General features: G+C 50.7%; 1 protein-coding gene across 14 annotated transcripts in view; it reads left to right on the top strand.

The window, feature by feature from the left end:
• NCOR2 (nuclear receptor corepressor 2) overlaps positions 1 to 3,156 on the top strand; it is a 228,437-nt gene extending 225,281 nt beyond the window's left edge. For all 14 annotated transcript variants that reach the window (XM_041489089.1, XM_041489088.1, XM_041489080.1 and 11 more), the window contains 2 exons: positions 522 to 701; positions 816 to 3,156. In XM_041489089.1, the coding sequence (XP_041345023.1) occupies positions 522 to 701; positions 816 to 991 (356 nt within the window). In that variant the 3' untranslated portion in view covers positions 992 to 3,156. The remainder of the gene's footprint in view (positions 1 to 521; positions 702 to 815) is intronic.
• Positions 3,157 to 19,052: the final 15,896 nt, after the last annotated feature.

Raw genomic sequence — 19,052 nt, 5'->3', positions numbered from 1 at the left:
CCCCTGCCCCACAGAGCCCCTTCTGGCTTCAAACCTTTTAGAACCTGGCTGAACATCCCCAGGGGTTCTGCTGTAAGGAGGGATGAAGGACCATCCTGGCCATGTAGGCCATGAGAACGGGGGGTGTGCTCCGGGCTGCAGCACCCCCGCAGCTCCTGGGGGTTCTGTGCGTGAGGGGCAGCACACGGAGCCGTGCGGGCTGAGCCACGAGCCAGACTGGGAGCAGATCCTGCAGGGAAACGGCCAAAGCCACATGGCCTCTCCTGCCCCACGTCCCTCCACGGGACAGTTGGTGGCATCAACCCACAAAGTGGAGCAGCCCAGGAGGGGCAGAGCCCTCCTCCCCCTGCCCCACGGCCATTCCCCGCCGCGCTGCCGTCGGCCCGCGGCGAGCTTTCCTCCTGCCACGAGCCATTTTTGCAAAGCTCCTAAAAGGGAAGCGCTGGGAACCCGCACCCCTTCCCCAACCCCCCGAGTCCCGTCCCAGCGAGCCGGGTGACAGCGGGTGCCTCTCTTTGCAGGAGGAGGGGGGAAGCCAAAGATCGCTGCCAGGCCCAACAGCCGCAAGGCCAAGTCTCCGGCGCCGGGTCTGTCCTCGGGCGAGCGGCCGCCCTCGGTGTCCTCGGTGCACTCGGAGGGCGACTGCAACCGCAGGACTCCCCTCACCAACCGCGTCTGGGAGGACAGGCCGTCGTCCGCAGGTAGGGCGGCAGGGGACGGTCCCCAGAGCGGCCGTGCCACCCTCGGGGGGCTCTGGGGAGGCTGCGGGAGCGGGGGCACGGCCGCCCCGGTGCTGACTCTGTGCTCCCTCGCAGGTTCGACGCCGTTCCCCTACAACCCGCTGACCATGCGGCTCCCCAGCGGGGTGGTGACGGCGGCGCCCAGCGCGCCCCTGCCGCAGGGCACCCCCGGCAGCCAGCACCACGCCTGGGACGAGGAGCCCAAGCCCCTGCTCTGCTCCCAGTACGAAACCCTTTCGGACAGTGAATGAGAGGAGCCAGGGGCAGGGAGACGGCGACCAAACCCGGGGCACGGGGAGCGAGCGGGACACACCCGGGGCGAGCGCCCACCGCCCCGGCCCCGCCGGCTCTCACGAGCGAAGATGCAGGAGCAGAGCTGTTTCATTTTTCCCTTTTCCTTTTTTTTTTTTTTTTTTTTCCCCCTTCCCTCCCAACCAGCCATAGTGGTGGGGATGATGGTTTTAGTTCGTTTTGGGGTTTTTTTTCTTTTTTTTTTTTAAATTTCGTTCGGGTTTTTTTTTTCTCTTTCTCAACATCTGGAAATTTCTGCATCCTCTTTGGTCTGATAAAGAAAAGAAAAAAAGCCTTAACGAGACAAAACCCAAGGAATCCATCTTCGATCTTGGCAGCCTGCTGGGCAGTGACCCCGTGCTCCAGAGGGACCGTGAGCGGCCGTGTGTCCGTCCGGGGCCGCTCGGACGCTCTGCGGCTCCGTCCCCCGGGGGCTGCGGGATGTTCTGCGGAGCTGGCAGCGGGCGGTGGGGATGCTCCCCCGGACCCGGCCATGGGGATGTGCCTCAGAATTGCAAAACCTTGAGCGGGTTAAAGAAAAGATTTAAAAAAAAAAAAAACCCCACAAAAAAACGGTTGAGAAGTGAAACAGGACGGAAGGGCCGGGGTCGGTTCCCTGGCTGATCCGAGGGCCGCGTGCCCGGCATTCCCGTGTCACCAGACGGATCAGCCCCGCGACGACACGCTTCGAACGTGGCTGGGAGGAGCGGGCAGGGGAGGGGAGTGAAGAGATGTTTCTTAAAAAAAAGCCCACAAAAAATCCTGGTCCCTTCGATGGAAGCAATCCCGGGTCACTGGGAGCGGGCAGGGACGTCCCGGGCTGGCTCACGCGCTGCCCACCCAGGGGCTCGGTTGCTTTAAGTGCATTGTTTTCTGAATGGTGAGAAAAGGCAATTGTAAATTGTATTGGTCTACAGGGTATATTTTTGATACCTTCAGTGAATTATGTCAATATTTTACGCAAGGAAGGACTTAAACAAAACACAGTATTACATGCTGTAAAAGAGGTTCTGTTCTTACATGGAGGCTTTGATGCATTTGTCCATTGTATGGAAGGGTTTAAAAAAAAAAAAAAAGGTAACAATGATCCATCAAAGTTATCTGGGAGTCAGGAGAATGTATGTACTTAGTTTAAAAAAAAAAACAAAAAACCAAACAAAAATCTTGCCATGGTTGCAGGGCCCCCCCCCGTTACACACACCTTTGCTGGTTGTAGATGTTGATTCTCCAGAGGCCCTCCAAGCTGGCCAGGGCAGGGGCACAGTGGGCAGGAGGCCAGCGTGGCAGGGAGTTCACAGGAAACTTTAAAAAAAAAAAAAAAAAAGGAAAAAAAGTTAAAAAAAAGTTTTTATTGTATTTTTGTGATACACACGAATGCTCTACTTTACATTATTTTTTTCATTCCATGATGTTGGCTCATATCTGCAGTTACATGGTTAAAGAACAAAAATATTAGACTTTTTTTTCATTCACTTCTGCTTTCTCGCTCTGGGGGGAAAACAAATGGCAAAAAAAAAAAAGAAAAAAAAAATAAAATGTATTAAATGCTTTGCATTCTATACGCTAGAGGAGCCCCAGGCCGGCCCAGCCCCGCGGGCTCAGGCGACGTCACCTTCCCCATGGATCTTTCTTTTCCCCCTGCAACGTTCCCAGGTTGATTCTGATTTCAAAGCAAGAGAATGATGGTGTTTGTTGTTTGTTTGGGGTTTGTTTTGGTTTTTTTTTTTCTTTTTTTTTTTTTCTGTTGGGTTTTATTTTTTGTTTTGTTTTTTTACAATGTACAGGTTTTTAAATGTTCATCAATGTTTGTGTCTTTTCTGTTGTGCTTTTTTTGGTTTTTTTTTTTTTTTTTAAAGAAAAAAAAATCCGAGACAATGCACAAGCGATGTGGAAAGTCTTTGCGTTCCCAGGTTATTGCTGCTGGTGTCTCTGTGGCTCTGGGCTGTACAAACTCACAGAGCTGATGTCTGGGCAAAACGCTATTAAAATGTTGCAGATTCTGCTGGGAAAAAAAGAATTATCCAAATCTGACCCATCTTCAAAGCTGCCTCCTTAGCTGATTCGGAAAAAATAGCAGAAAAATCCCCAACCACAACAAAGAATAAAGTTCCCACTTGGCACAGTAGCAATACTGTGTGCTGCTTGGTGTCTCCAGATGTGCAGGAAGGCGCTGTGAGCAGCTGGCAGAGTGGCACCCCAGAGCCTGCCAGAGCCAGAGGGCAGAGAGGAGGGCACTGAGCTGCTGCCTTTGGGGCTCTCACCAGTGGTAGGTAGTGCAGCACGCCAGGGATGGAGGTACTGGGGTGGCTTTCGGGTCTGTCACCACGTGGGCACCCCGTGCCAGCCCTGCAGCCGGGTTTGGGGACATCAGGAAGGGCCACGGGCTCCAGCCAGGAGCTGCAGAGCTGCCTTGTCTCCACCCCAGCTGGGCAGGGTTGGGCTGCACTCCCTGTGAGCCATGGGCAGCACAGGAGCTGTGGGGTGGAGAGAAGAGCCTGTCCCACCCTTCAGTGCCACCCCAGAGCTGTTTCTCCTCTCCTCTCACTCCACTGTTCCCTGTGTGTGCAAGGTGAGGGGCTGGGAGCCCAAAGCACAGAGATACCTGAGGCTGTGCCATGAGCACGGCAGAAGAGTTCCAAGGTACTGGTGAGGCTGTTCCAGCCCTTGTGGGGTTTGTGGCTCAGCGCTGCTGGATGGATGGCTGGGCAGATGTCACCCACCTGCTGGGCAGGTGTGCAGGAGGGGACAGTGCTGTGGGCTGGGAGGATGTGAAGGTGCTGGGGTGACACTGGTGACACCGAGATGCTGCAGGGCTCCAGCAGCCTCACCCCTGCTCAGTGGGATCCTTTGGCATTGTTCCTGAATGGGGGAACAACATTGCTGATGTTCCCAGCTCTGTGCAGGAGCTCAGGCCCTGGCTGTGCCCCGTACCCCCATCCCGCCCTAGGCTGGGGGAGCAGCCCAGGGATGCAGGAGACCAGCTGAGGCCAGGACAGGTGGGTTTAGCTCCACTGGGATCCTACTCTTGGGGAGCCCCCCTTGCTGAGAGCTCAGCCCCACACCTGGCCTCAGCAGTGCTTGGTTTTGGCACTCGGTGTCTTGCTGGGTCTCCCCACACAGCCCATCCCCTCCTGGAGCTGCCTGTCGCTGGCAGCAGCAGGGACAGGGATGGAGGGGCTCTGAGGAGGGCACTAGAGCAGCAGCAGCTCCCACTGGGGAGCTCTGAGCCCCCGTGCTGTGGTGCAGGAGCAGAGCATCCTCCTGCTGCAGGTCAATTAATTTGTGTCACGTCAATGAGCTGGCAGTGTGTGGGCAGGAGGCCAGAGCAGCTTGGTGAGGATCCCCCCTGGACCTGGAGGCTGCAGAGGGATGGCCCCACTTTACCTGCTCAGATGTGGACTTGGGAGTGTGGTTTTGGGAAGGGAGGAGCTGCTGCTCACGTAGGTTGTGGTGTTTCCCCCTCTGGCCCTCGTTCTCCCCACCAGGGCATCCCCAAGCACCCCAAAATTTCACAGCAGGGTCTGACAGCATCACCTCGTGCTGTTGGCTGCGGTTGTGCAATCCAAGAGAAACTGACATTTTAACTATTCCAAAACCCTGAGTTTAAACTTTTACCAACTTTGTAACTTGTACAAACGCAAACAAATCACTGGACAATTTGTCTCTCGAACTGTACTGGGAGGGGAAAATCTCTGTGTGTGTGTACCCAGCCTGTGCACAGCTGCTGTGGAGGGACTTGTAACAGCCAGGGCTGTGCAGAGACCACCGGGTGTAAATAATTCCACAACTTGCTCCAGAGGGGAGGGGGTGGTTCTGCTAAAGGTTCTGCTAAAGGTTTGTTCACTGTTCCTGTGCCCGCCGGCGAGCGGTGGGGACAGCGCGCGACCGCTGCCGTGCTGGTTACACAATAAACAAACAAACAAACCAAGCCAACCCCAAACTTATTTGGCAGCAGAAAGCGGCTCCTGCTGTGGGTGTGTGTGAGCCTGGGCAGGACGAGCTGCTCAGGGGCGGCTGCAGGTGAGGGGTGGGAGGGTGAAGGGACCCCTGTGCTGGCACTGACGGGGTGTCCAAGGTAAAACGGGCTGAGGGGACCAAGGGGTGATGGCAGCAGATGTTTTTCCATATATGAGGGGACAGTGAGCACCCTTAGACCCGTGTCTCATTCACCCAGGGCTGTAGGAAATCTTGCGGGAGGCTAATGAGTGACTGCTTAGTTAAGTGAAACCTAATTAAGAAGCCCTGGGGTCTGTTTGTGGGTCTAAATTGCTTTACCTCCAGCTCCTGTCCCATGGGGTGTGATTAACTCCAGCTGGGAGTGCCCAGGTCCCCTCCCACAGTGGTGCCATAGGCTGGGGAGCACTTCCCACTGCTGGAGCGTGTGACTGAGGTGGGGACTGATGGGTGGGGGTCCCTGAGCCGAGGGGGATGGCTGTGCATGAGGACAAATTGATGACTGTATGGAATTTAGTCCATTGAATGGCTTTTAGGTGGTTTGAGGGTCTTCTGCTGCCTTTCCTGGGGCTCAGAAATGGATTTCACACAAACGATGGTTTTTCTGAGCACAGCAATGAGCATTTCAAATCCCTGCCTTCTGCCAGCACTGGCTTGTCTGCCCAAGGGATATCCAAAAGGTTTCTTTCTCCATGCTGCTGAGATTCACCCTGGATCATCTGCATTGCTGAGACACCTCCTGAAATCCTCCAGGTACGTACCCACACTGACCAAATGTGCCTCCTCCTGTCTCCATGTGCTCCTCCAGCAACCAGCTGCCATGGTGATGCACGACACTGCTGGCTTTTAAAAATCAGCCTGAAGATCTCTTGAGACCAGAGATTTTGTTGAAAAACCTTCATGGAAAGGCTTTTTGCCACTCTGAAGGCAATTAGAGTAAGTTAATAACCAGTACAAACAGGAGCTGGGCTGTTCAACCTCTCACATCAGGGTTTAAATGCTGACAAGGGCTGACAGCCTCTCCCTGGTCAATAATTCACACTGATGCTGAAGAAAGAGAAGGTGGGAAATCTTTCAATTCAAGGCCAACACTTAGAATTTAATGATGGAAAACTTTAGGTCTACATGCAAAGCTCTTACATAAAGAGATGAAAATGAAATGGGACAAAAGCAGATGGCTTGGAAAACTAGCAATAAAAATATGCTAGCAATCCACGCTCACTTGTATTTTAAGTGGCAGACAGGATTTTTTGAGAAAGGGAAGATAAAAGATGCCCCTGATACCTTTGCCCTTAGAGCAGGTGCAGGAGCATTGTGACCTTCTGGTGACTAATTAGTGTTTAGTCAGGATTAGAGAATTTTTTTTTCTTTTGGAAATAATTAAAACAAGAAAACAAAAACTAAAACAATTTTTAGCTAGTGGAGGCTGAGTGACAACAGCAGAGAGATAAGGGCATGAGGTGGAGGCTGTCCTTGTTGTGCACCCCAGGAGCACTGGGCACAGTACTGTCCCACAGGCGCCCTGTGGGTGATGAAGGGGACTGGGATGCAGCTGGGGTACCCAGCCGTGAGCAGGGCAAGGTTTGTTTTTTAAAAGGGTACAAATCACAGCAGAACATCACCCCTCTGTGCTGGCAGCACCCAGCCCTGTGTCCTCACACACCCGCAGAGCAGGGGCTCCCCAGCTGAGCCTTTGGCCACAGGCTGTTCCTGGGCTCTGTGCAGCAGGAAGCATTTTATACTCTCCTGACAACATCCAAATAGCCATCCATCAGTTCTTGTGATTTGCCATGAAATTATATATGCTCTGTGATAATGAAGCAGAGGGCTAAAGAGCTGATCTTGGCAGGAGATGAGACGGGGTAGGCTGGGAAGGACTTGGAAGGAAAATAGAGCAGCTTTTGGTGGGATGCCTGGCTCTTATCAGCACTGGGACCCTGAAGGGTGCTGGGCAGAGGCAGAGGTGTCCAGGCTGGCTGAGCTCTGCCTGGCTTCTGTGCCATCTGGGGAGAATTGGGTTCATAAGAGACTTGGGAATGAGTGTCACTATGTGCCTGTGTGAGTAACAGCTGAATTAATTGTCAGGTTTATTTATCCTCTCATTTTTTGGCCTCCTGCAATTACCAAAAAGGATTTGTCAGGACTCCAGGCAGTGGAGTGGTAATAAATCACTGGCCACAGACAGGAGGTTGGAGCAGTTGAATCTGGAGTGATCCGAGATTGGTGTTGGCGTTACTGAAGGGCAAGTGCTCAGAGGGGCTGGGAGCCTGCAGCACGAGCAAATGAACCAACAAACCAACCAGCCAGCTTTGCAGAAATACCCCTGAAATGAAACCCATGGGCACACAGTTCTCCAGCTGGGGAGAAATCCCCTGGCAGGGGTGCAGGGGGGCTGGGAGGTGAAGCTGGGCAGCCCCAGCACGGGGCACATTGCCGGGCCCTGCAGGTCCCTCCCTGCTGGCACCAGGGTGGCTAAAATGAAATTCACAGCATCTGCCTGCACGCCCTGAACTGGGAATCTGCTGAAACAGAGCTGAAAGGTGAAATCGTTGTGCTGCAAGCACAGCGCTTCCTGGCTCCTGCTTTCCAGGACAGGAGGGTGTCCGGATCCCGAGGAGGGACCGCGTTCATCTCAGCCGCAGGCACAGCTGGCAGGTGAGGCTTTCCTCTCGCTGGCCCTTGTAAAAGCAGACCAGGCACAAAGGGCTGCCCGTGGTGCTCGGGAGGCCAGCCCAGAGGTCAGCTTCTCCACCAGCACGGAGGGGAGTGCATCAGTCACACATTGCTCCGAGTCCCTGGGCTCCCAGAGGCCGCTGTGTTTCCCTTCCCTGGAAACAATCCCACTGTCCCTCTGCAAATGCACGGAACCTGACAAAGCACAGGGTGTTGCAGGGGTGGTAAGCTCCATCTGGAGAGCTGTCTGCTTTGAAGTCGGATGCTGTTTTAAACTCTGCAGGGTACTTTTGCTTAGGAAAAGCAGCAGTTGTCAGTACAGACTGATCTTGGTCCAGAAATTTTTGCTGCTCCCCAATTTCTTTTCATATTTATTAGTCATTTGCAAGCTCTTTGATGACTAAATGCATGTTCAGCTTGGAGGAAACTGTTGCAGTATTTGCTGAGGTAAGTCAGGGCAGAGGAGATGCTGACCACACTGGCCGTGCTAACGATGGTGCATCTAGATTAGTCATTAATTGCCATGGCAGCCCCAGAGCTCCTGAGCAGATGATGAGGAAACTCATGGAGCCAGCAGGAGCCTGGGGAGGTTGTTCTGAGGTCTCACCTATGGGCAGTTGTTCCCTAAGGCTGCAGGTCAGTATTGTGGAACACATTGTGCCCGTGGGACAGGGGCAGTGCCAGGAGCTTCTGGGGGTTCCTCTCCTGCCTCCAATGGCACAGGAGGAAGGGAAGGTTTCATGCAGAGTAAATAACTGAGCAGCACATCCAGGAGGCTGCTGTTGAAGATGCTCCATCCTAATTCAACATCCAACTGCTCTGCACAGCTGCCAGCAGGTGTGGCCTGATGGGCCCCAAAGCAGCTCCAGTGTGACAGGGATTCTGAAGAGGTTTGGACTCCACTCACTCAGGTGTTTATTTGCAAAAGTCCAGACTTCAGCTGTGAAATCCTGATCCAGCTCTGCCCAAGGCCCAGGAATATTTTCTGCTGCTGTTTCATCTTGAACCCTTTCAGAAAGCGAGGCAGCTGCCCGAGGTCAGACACGAGGAACCTGGTCAGTGTGTGCCTCAAGGTGGGTGCCAGGTCTGGATCTGCACTCCAGTTGGACCAAAGCAGAGCTTTCCCCCATGGGGATGTTAATCCTGGGCCTTGGCTTGGAGCCATCTCCAGCTTTCATGTTTTTGGAACTGAAAAAGAGCACCATTCTGTTCAAGGGAAGAACAAGTCCTTATACTCCAGAGAAGTCACAACTGGCTCCTTAGCACTCAAACCCATCTAACTCCACCCCACTGGACTCATTTTTAAGCTACCAGTCTCCATGGGCTGCCAGAACATCCTGCTTCCCTCCAGGCCAGCCAGAGCCCCTGAGCTGGAGCTGCCTCCTCCATTCACTGGTGAAGGAGAAACCAAATAGCAGAGGTTGGAAACCAAATAGCAGAGGTTGCTCTTGGGTCTCTTTGAGGGGGAGAGCAGCCTTTTTATTAGGTTCAGATGTTGCTCTCTGCCCCAGGCCATGCTGGGAAGTAAAGCACAGTGTGTTAATGTTGGCTGGAAGAGCTTCTGTGGAAACAGGCTCGAATGAAGCAGGTTTGTTTCCTGGGGGAACAGGGGAGATGGGCCAGCATGGGAGGCACAGGCATGGGCAAGGAGTCACCCCTTGCTGAGCTTCCCTTACTCTCTAAAATCTCCCAGCAGTGAGTGTGGCTTTAGCCAGCCCCACTTCTCCAGGCTCTTGGGCACCTGCTGTCCCCTGGTCAGTGGCTGCTGTCCCCAAGCCAGTGGCACCCACAGGGAGAGTTGGCCCCAGTGCTGAGCTGATGGGTTCCTTCTGGATCTGTTCCCTGCTGAGAGATGTGGAGGTGGAGGACTCTCTGTGAAGGGCCAGGCTGTTCTCCAGATGTTATTTTTCACCATTTGGCAGTGTTTAAACACACTGTGATTTCCCTCCCCACTTCTTTCGGAGTGCACATAGAGCACAGACCCTTGGAGGAGAGAAGTGAGTGGCAGGGGGAGGGCAAGGGAGACCTTCCCCACAAGTGCTGAGCAGGGCTGCCCGCTGGCAGAGCCCGGCTCCAGAGGGTCCCTGCCAGGCCTGGGGGTCTTGGGAACACATGGCTCATTACCAGAGTGCCTCAGCCAGGGCTGGGCTCACACTCGGGGCTGGCGCTGCCAGAACAAGTCCTGGGGGACTCAGAAAGGAGAGTCTGCAGAGTTCAGGGCAGAGCTCTGCTTAGCAAAGCACCCTGAGCCCCAAAGGCTGCTCCTCCATTCCCTGCTCCACTCCACCTTCAGTCCACTTGGAAAACAGGCTCACACTAGAGCTGGAAGGATGCTCAACTCCTCTCCCAGACACTGAGGGATCTGCGTGGCTCTGGGTCCTCTCTCCTCTGGGTCAATGTGTATCTCAGGGTAAAGCTGGTGCTCAACCAGCCAAGGGTGCTCCAAGAGACGCCGCCATCCCAAAATGCCTCATTCGCAGCTGGACTTGAAGTTAAAACCCCAGTTCTGCCCACCCAAGGCCATCCTCCTCGGCCACAACAGGCCCATAACATGATGTGCATTGTGGCCTCTCCGAGCCGTGCTCGTCAGCAGATAAAATAAATATCCTGGAAGTGCAGGCGCTAAAAAAGAATCGCTGTCGGAAGCACAGCAAAACCCATCTGTGAGTGGAAGAGGTCAAAGAAGAATACAAAGGCTTTTATTTCCTGGAGGCATTTGTCAGCAAGACAAATGTGGGTTTTTTAAAATTTGCTGCCATTTCCTAGCTGGCCGCCCACGCGAGCGCCAAATGGACTTTCACTCACATAAAGCTGAGCGTTGGCTTGTGTCCTTTGTAATCCAACGCTCAGGAATCAGCAGAGGAGTCGGCTGGATCCCTGTTTGTTATCAGTAAGTGGGGCATATTTAAAGGATATGGGCAGATTTCAACACTACATCTATAACTAGTTTATTGCTGGTGTGTTTCTCTCTTGCCCTTATTATTTATGTTGAAAATGATAAATGAGGGATTGATGATTCTGGCTGGTTCATGAATAATCAGGTTATTTCACTGCAAAGCCCCAGGGGAAGGTAATGTTTCTACAACCCTCCATCAAAGAGAAAGGAGTTTGCACGCGCGTGTGCGTCTGTTGTTCGTTCCCTCGCTGCTTTGTGTGGGTTTTGGCGTGGGTCTGCAACCTCCCTCTGCAACTGTGCCTATCCCCAGGCACTCCCATGCTGCATCTCAGTCCAAAATGTTTCCCAGTCTACACAGTCCCTTGGCTTGACCCTTTCCCAGTCCCTTGACCATCAACAGCAGGCATGCACAGGGTGTTTGGAGCAGTTTGGTCTCCAGAGAAGGAGGTGATGGGCATTTCAGTGTCCTGGGATTGGAGGGTGCAGCCAGGAGCCCTGGGGAGAGGAGCATGGAGAGCCCCAGCCACAGCAGTCAACTTGGAAGGAGCCCATTTGTATTTCAAGGAGCTGTGAATAGCTGCTGGTCTCAGGATTTGCTTGTGAGACAGGAAGAACCTTGGGGAGATGATCTGAATGTTTATGTATATAGAAATGTCTAATCACCAGGCTCAGAACAGGCTCAGGAAGGGAATCTGGAGGTGGTTAGCTGGAGAGGAGGATATTTTTATGCTAGAAATGTGCTGTCCGCCTGTTTGTAGGGTAGGAAGGATACGATGAGAATCAAAGGCTTGGCAGGATGAGCATTTTCATCCTCGTAGATGTGAACTCCCCATCTGCCGTGGACTCCAAGGCGTGGAACTGTTTAGATCAAATATCATTATTAGAAGCAGAAAATAGAGCCCATAAAACTCCCTCCTTACACCCCTAAAAAAGCAATTCCAGGACCCTTTATCCTACTTGAGAACAAGCCATTCCTGCATTAATTTCCCTGCTGTGGCTGGGCTTGTTGCCAGGAGAAGGAGACTCAGTGCTTTGGCAGAAGATGCACGGCCCTGGGGCAGGTCCCTGCTCCTCTGCAGTGTCACCACACCAGGGGACTGAGAAACAGAGCTGGGCATGGGCAGTGTGGTGGCCAAGCCACGTTCCTGCCAGGCTGTGGAATATTTGCAGGGGCTGCATCTGCAGTGGGAATTGCTCCCACAAGCAATGGGATGGAAACCAGCACTGGATCCACATCCCATGGCTGGGCAGACACTGCTGAGGAGAGCTGGCAGTGCCAGCCTTGGAAGTGACCATCCTTCCACCACGCCAAGCATCCAGAGGCCCCATGCAGCCACCCTGGGGGCACAACTGCTGAAGGCAAGGTGTCCCCTGACGCACTGAACCTGCAACACAGGACACGAGGAGGTTGCAGAGCTGCATCTGAAGCATCCCAGGTGGACTCACTGGAATCCTGGAATGGTTTCTGGAGGAGATAGTTGTGAAGCCACAGGGTCAGCTCTGAAGCATCCCAGGTGGACTCAGTCATCCTGGAATGGTTTCTGGAGGAGATAGTTGTGAAGCCACAGAGTCAGCTCAGGGGACAGAGATGCATCTGATGTGACAGTCTTCCATTCCAGTCTCCCCGCAGAGCTGGATTAAGTGACAGTTCAGTGTCCTGTGCCAGAGGAGACAGTTCCTATAGGTGGCCATCACTCCAGGCATGCTTCTGGTGATTCCTTCACATTGCAAGAGATTCCTGACATTTCTGAGGACAATAAAACCTCCAGCTGCCTGGCATTGTCTAGAACTTCCAAAGACACTCCTGCAGGTCCAGGCTGTGACATTGCCATCTGCTGATGGAGAGCAAAGACCCAGCCTAAGGGCTTGCACACGGTATTGGAACTGATGGTTTGGCAGCAGGGGGGCGTTTTTACTGCTCCAGGATCAGGTAAGGGTCTTTCTCTGGCAAATCTTTCTATTGTTTGTTAACTGTAAATAGCTGTGGAATGAAATTTGATGAAGGCATCTATTGTTTCCTTACAGCTCTGCTTTGTTGAGTGGAATAGGGATCCCAGCCATGTGGAGTTTTATTATTATTTAATTTGTAGCTGCCCATAATCAGCAAATTCTTTTAGGTGAGGCTTTTGGCATTTTATATTCAGCATTCTTGCTGTCTGTAAAACCAGCCTAAACCTTTCCTTCTGTTCCTAAAGGCATCTAGTTTAAATTCAAAGTCCATCCATTATAACTTCAGCACCTTGTAATCCCTCAGAGATATGTGCAATTACTCTCTGAAATATCCCAGGAGCAAAACTAATACCAAGCATCATCTGCTTAAATTTACAACATCCAACTAGCACAGTAAACGCCACTAGCTTAGGGGTTAGCTCATCTGAGCACACTTGCCAAAACACATATCCTGCATCTAATACTGCTTTTGCTGCTGAGGATTTAGCTGCCACCTCAGGAATCTTCATTGGACAGCATTCATATTTTATGGTTTTATTTAAATAGCAGGAGTGGATGCACATGTCCTTCATCTGGCATTTGGGTGTCAGCCAGTGAGCTCACCCGGCCTGCACAACCCCTGCCTTCTCCACACTGTTGTTTCCTCAGGTTCCTAGCCATGAGCTTGTCTCCCATCCTTCATCCCAGGAGCAGTTCAGCCATAATTTCTGTCAAAAGGCTTGGGATGAGGACACGGGCACTTACGCTGCAGCTGAAGCAAGCTTCTTGCATAACATGGCTTTGCTTCTCCTTTCCATTCCTTAGAGTTTTACAGCCGTTTTCATCCAAGCCTATTGACTTCATCCCTATAAATCCAATGATTTTTCCATAAGGATTAGTGTCAGATTCTCCCTGCAGACATCTTGGGTCTTGGAAGACAAAGGAGTGTTCTGCTAAGGGCTGGCTGGTGAGCCTGAGGCATTTACAGCCATGGCTTAAAATGCACTTCATGGCCAGGCAGGGTTTCAGCCCCGGTGCAGCTCATCCACCATCGGGATTTGGGAAGCCAGGACACAGGAGGGGTCCCAACAGTGCACTAGAATGTGGATACCTGGATATGAAATAAGCACTGTGTGGGTTCTTCCTGCCCTTGAAGGCCATGGAAAAGCTGTGAGAGGAATTGTCTAGATCCAACACCAAGGCTTCGTAGCTGGGTAGAACAAGATGAAGCTGAAGAGGGAAATTTAGAGCGAAGAAATGGTCAAACTGACAACCAGAGAAATCCTGAAAGGTAAAACTGCCTCTGAGAGTTCCTCCTCAGCTTTTCAGCTTTCCCTGGGCACACAGAGCAGGGTTTGCACATCACAGCACTGACTGGCTGTGTCACAGCCAGCCATCCACGGGAGCTGAGCTGGAATCCACAGGTAGGGATGGACACACCAGAAACGTTCTCTCTGGATGGAAAAAGGGCATTAGGAACCAAGTAAAGGGACATGAAAGAGGAAGGAAACTCTGCATACATCAGCATGAGGGTTTGAGCATTTTATTATGATATATAAATTTTGTCTTCTTAAATTACTCTCTATGAGTTGAACAGAAAGGGATTATGGTGGAGGAAGGAATATACAAAAATAAAAGGATATTGTGAGCTACTGCATCACCACATATACAACAGTAAAGTACTTTACAAGCACTTAAGAGAATCAGACTTACAAAAATAAAAATATTACACATCCTTATGCATTTCCACCACTTATAAGTTCTCTTCTTCCTTCTCTAACCTTCAGACACCTTTCAATCCCATCCTCAGGTCACAATTCACAAGATAGGATACTTTGCTCATTCTGATGGCCATTACAGTATCTGAAAAAGAATTAGTGCCTCCCTAGACTTATAAAATCCACTGCTTATAGAGCTTTGGGGGAGATGTTCAGAACAGATCAATTTGTGAGTGATCAGGTGATCCTCAGGGAGCAGACTTTATCTGGCAATAAAAATCTGAATATCCCACCAGAAGATCCATCATCCCCTCTAAAGCATTCCCCCATCTCCACCGAGGCACAGCTCGGTGCCTGTTTGATTGATGCTCACAGAAAGCACCTCGTGAGCGTGGGGAATGCTGATGCTCACAGACTCCAGCAGGACTGAGTGACTGTGACAGAGGATGGATCTGATTTTGTTTCAGCTCTAAAAAAGGCAAGGATGCCTTTTCCTACAGGAAAAGAGGCAGGCTAAAACCACAATGGCTAAATATCCTAGATCACAGTGTTCACACACAGAACCATTCACCTCTACATCAGACTCAGGCAGTCTTTAGTCTTCAGTTTGCTCTACAAAGTCTTTTTTTTTTTTGCTCATTAGCCTTCTGGTGACCTTTCCCATTTTTTTTTTAAGACACACTCAACATAAATAGTAAATAGCATTCACTTCTCTGACCAGCAGCTCACTCAAACACTGCTATCAACACCCAAACACCATTTCAACAGTCCCAGAAAGCGTGCACCCAGGGTGCAAATCTGTCTGTATTTCACATTGAGGAAAGTAGAGCTGGCTTAGGAAGGAAAAAAAAAAAAAAAAAAAGAAAGAAAAAGGCAAACAACGAAGACAAGCAGTAAACTTTTGGTCAAAGTTGTTCTCTGTGGTTTGTGCAACATATTCCACAGCTTCTAAAAGTTCAATATTTGGTTAGGGTTTCATCTTTTTGGCCCCAAATGCAATGACAGCAATGCAGGCAGGCCAGACGTGAGCACACTCTGTTGTATTCCAGGGCAAAGGAATCACAGGGATGAAGGGGAGAGAGACCCCCCCCCCCCCCCCTTTGAGACAGGGACTTTCCATATTGAAAAAAAACAATCTTTCCCTCATCAAACAAGATAAAGGCAGTGTCTGACTTTACCCATCAGGATTGCAGAGCTGTGGGCAACATGCACATCAGGATCCTGGGGAGAAATAGTGTAGCCAACAGTCCCAGCTGTTCAAGGAAACTCACATTTCCATGGTCTAAATTTATCATTTGTATCTTTGAGAAAATATACAGAAACAAAGATTTTTTAGCTGAGATTAACAACACTCCATTTAGAAGAAAAGCACCTCCCTAGTGGGACGTAATTGTTCCTTTCAGGTGTACAAACACACTACAGGTATGGCACAAGGCATTTCCTGGCTGCCCAGAGTGATTCTTCATTGGCAACGCAAAAACACAATTCAGTTTCTGGTGTTTAAGTAAAACAAAAAAAGTCATCACTTTTCCCAGGCATGAGTAAGATGAACTTTGGCTTTTCTGCCACTGCCTAACCCAGCCACAGGGATGGGAGCAGCAGGGACAGAGTGGGCAGGCAGGTGAGGATGTGTGCCCAGGCAAGGGTGAAGACTTGACCCTCTGTGGTTTCCTTGACCTCAGGAAAAACAAAGTCCCTTTCCAACACCAGCTTTTGCTGAGAGGAAAAGCAGCTTGTGATGGGCCCATGGCAGATACCATATAAAAAGGGATTTTTCAAAAGTTTCTCCAGATCTCATGCACTTGGCAATGTCCCAGTCTGGATGTGGCCCAGGGTGACAGTCCCACCATAGCCACAGTGGCTACACAGCTTGAAATATGTTCAGCAGCATAGAAACCCAAGCTGCTTTCTATCTTTTTTTTTCCCTAACATGGCAAAACCAGAAAAGCTGCTAAAACTCAAAGGAGCAGGAGCATGTCAGGTCACTTCTAGTGTATTTGCAGAGAAAACAAAACATGAAGCTTCAAAGAGGCTTGGGCTGGGTGTGTGGGACCCTCCAGTGCCAAGGATGCAGCTCTGCACTGCACCCTCCCAAGGGTCACATCCACCTGTGAGACTTTGCCTCAGCAGCCCCTCTCCCTCTGTGGTGACAGTCCAGGTGGAGGTTCAGTCTCCCTGCTGGATTTGTATTTGCACACTAGGTTTTTCTGGCTTGCCCTGAATTCTCTTTTACTGTTGCAGCTGATATCTAGGAAACAGAACTAACAGTGGACAGAGTGGGCAGAAACCTGCAGCCAGTCACGATGAAAGGGATTTTTCTGGGGAAAAACTGTCCTGCTCAAAGACCACCGTGTTCAAGAACAGCAGCTTTGTGCTCCAAGCAGGGGAATAATCCAGCTGTTCAAAGGAGCAGAATAGGGAAGAGTCTGGCATCCCCTCGGCTCTGAGGTGAGCCTGTCTCCATCAGTCCACTCTGTCATCGTGCAGGGATCTCCTGGGTGTGAGTATGACCTTGCTTTTGGACCTGGATCATGCTGCTGTCAGCTTGGGACCCTGCCCCTTGGCACAGACTCTTGGGGATGCAGGCACTGAACCCTCCAGAGCCTCCACATGTCCCCAGGAAAGCAGAGGTGTACTTCCCCTGCTCCCAAGGCTTGTCAGCAGCACGTGGCCAACAGGACAGACCTGAAGATGAACCAGCAAGTAAGTGCATCACTGACCTCACTGCACTGGGACCACGTTCATCCAGGCACCAACTCCCTGCTGCCTAAGCCAGCTCTCCTGTTTGCTGGAGCCCTGGGGAGAAGGGTTGCTTCAGGCATAATAATCCCTTTGGAAGCAGATGCTGCTTTTCCAGGCTTTGATGCTGACAGACAGTGACAGCAGAATCTGACCACTAACAAATATAGTCCTTGTTTGTGCTGCTGTAAAGAATTCAACAGTAGGTGGAAGCCTTGGAAATCCTTTGAGGGGTTCTTCCTACCAAGTCCTAACTCCCAGAAGACAGGGAGAGTTCAGCACTGCCATAACACACATCTTTCAGCACTAATGATGCTTCAGCTGTCAGGACTGAAGTTTGTATTTAAAGACTTTATATTTACCTCTGGTGGAAAAACTGTGCTACATTTTAAACAAGAGAACTCTGTTTCATAAAGGTCACAGTTCTGGTCACATTTACCAACTGCTTTTTGAAACTGATGGAAAAAGTATCTTTATAAGTCACTAATTTTATTATTTTTTCAAGTTTCTCAGACTTTTTTTTTTTTAAATCCCAGTGGGTTTGTGCGTCAACTGTTCTGGGCAATCAGCTACGTCTTGTTGACATTGTTAATAGGCTTTCTGACTTGGCTGCTCAGCTGTGTTCTGAAATAACTCCATCAGACTCACAGCAAGTCAGGAACAAAATGGAAAGTTTAGAAGAGAGAAAGCTGGAAATTAATTTCCGGAGCTGTGTGGTTATTTCTAAGTCTGAGCAGCATGCAAAAATTCTTGGTAAGATTTTTGGAGACAATTCCGTGCTATTTTCAAAAGTTATATGTTTGTGGGAATCCAGGCTCTTGCAAGAGACCAAAGTGAAGATATACCAGGAGATGGGATTCATGAGTGGGGAATGTTTTACCTTAGGATGGCTACACTGGCTCCTGCTCACTGTTTCTTTGTCCTTTTGCAGAGACAGTTCAGCTGTTTGTGAAGTACCTGTTTTTAGTGCTACAGCCTGGCTGAGTAAGGAAAACCCAGATGGATTTGGGCTCTTCAATCCTTCAAGCTCTACACTGAGAAAGTTTGGCTGCTTCTCTACAGGCAGAAAAGCTGCCCATGCCACAAATATGGAAACTATTGAGAGGGTGAGTTAACCCTGCCCTAGCTTCAAAGAAGCCAGGGAGCATCTTTCTGCTCTACACTCCTCTCTGCAACACAGCCACACCCTGAAACCCAGAAGGGCTGCAAGTGCATACAGATCCCTTAAATTAGGTGTTGGAGGCAGTGAACAGCATGGTACACTTGATCTGACAATATTTTTGATAGAAGGGCACTGGGCTCCTAAATCTCTCAGTCACTTTTAGAAACTAGCCCTTCAGCTGTTCATTTTCCTCAGTCTCCCTGCTTACTCCTGGCTGGGCTCACAGAAGATGTGTCTGTGCATCACAGCAGGCCTGTCTCCCATCTCCTGGTTGTGCTGTGCTTTGCTATGGTGTGCAAACATCCAGCTGCCATCAGGAGCTGGGGGACCTGTTTAAATCCTCTTTTTCTCAGGGTGACAGTCTCCACTCCTCTCAGGAAGTGGGGCGACTGCGGTGCTGTAATAGGGCAGCTCTCACTCAGATGAGCTGTTGGAGCAAGCTGTGATGTACTGGTACAAAAAACCACCTTCTCTGCATTTCAGCTCTGAAAGAGATCTGGCCTGGTGTGTGCTGGACCGAACAGACGCTGACTCTGCAGTTGGTCTTCCCTTTGCAGAGACCAAAATAGCTCTGAAGCTTACAGTGACTCTCACCTATGTGCTAGACAAGACCTACAGAGCTCATAAGGCATCATTCTGCAATGGGTAACAGGGTCCTTTGTCATCTTGATTTCATCTAAACACAAGCCAAAAATAGATACACTCGGAGGAAAAAAAAAAAAAACCAACCAAAAATAAAATCCAGATCACGAATGTCAGGAACGTCGCAAAATACAAGCCAGCCTCTCACTGATCAAAACCATCCTGTGCCCTGCAAGCCTCCTCCCAGCCAGTTCAGCCTCACTGAGAGCTGTTCTCCAGCCATGAATATTCAGTTGCCACCAAGCCAGGCCCAGGCAGAGCCCCGCGAAGCCTCCCGGGGGTCGCGCGGTTGCCAGCGGCGGGGCGGA

This window comes from Pyrgilauda ruficollis, unplaced genomic scaffold, assembly GCF_017590135.1.
Source record: "Pyrgilauda ruficollis isolate IOZ18807 unplaced genomic scaffold, ASM1759013v1 scaffold9, whole genome shotgun sequence".
Taxonomy (NCBI): domain Eukaryota; kingdom Metazoa; phylum Chordata; class Aves; order Passeriformes; family Passeridae; genus Pyrgilauda; species Pyrgilauda ruficollis.
The sequence above is the reverse complement of the archived record's forward strand: the minus strand, read 5'-3'. Positions and strand labels throughout refer to the sequence as shown.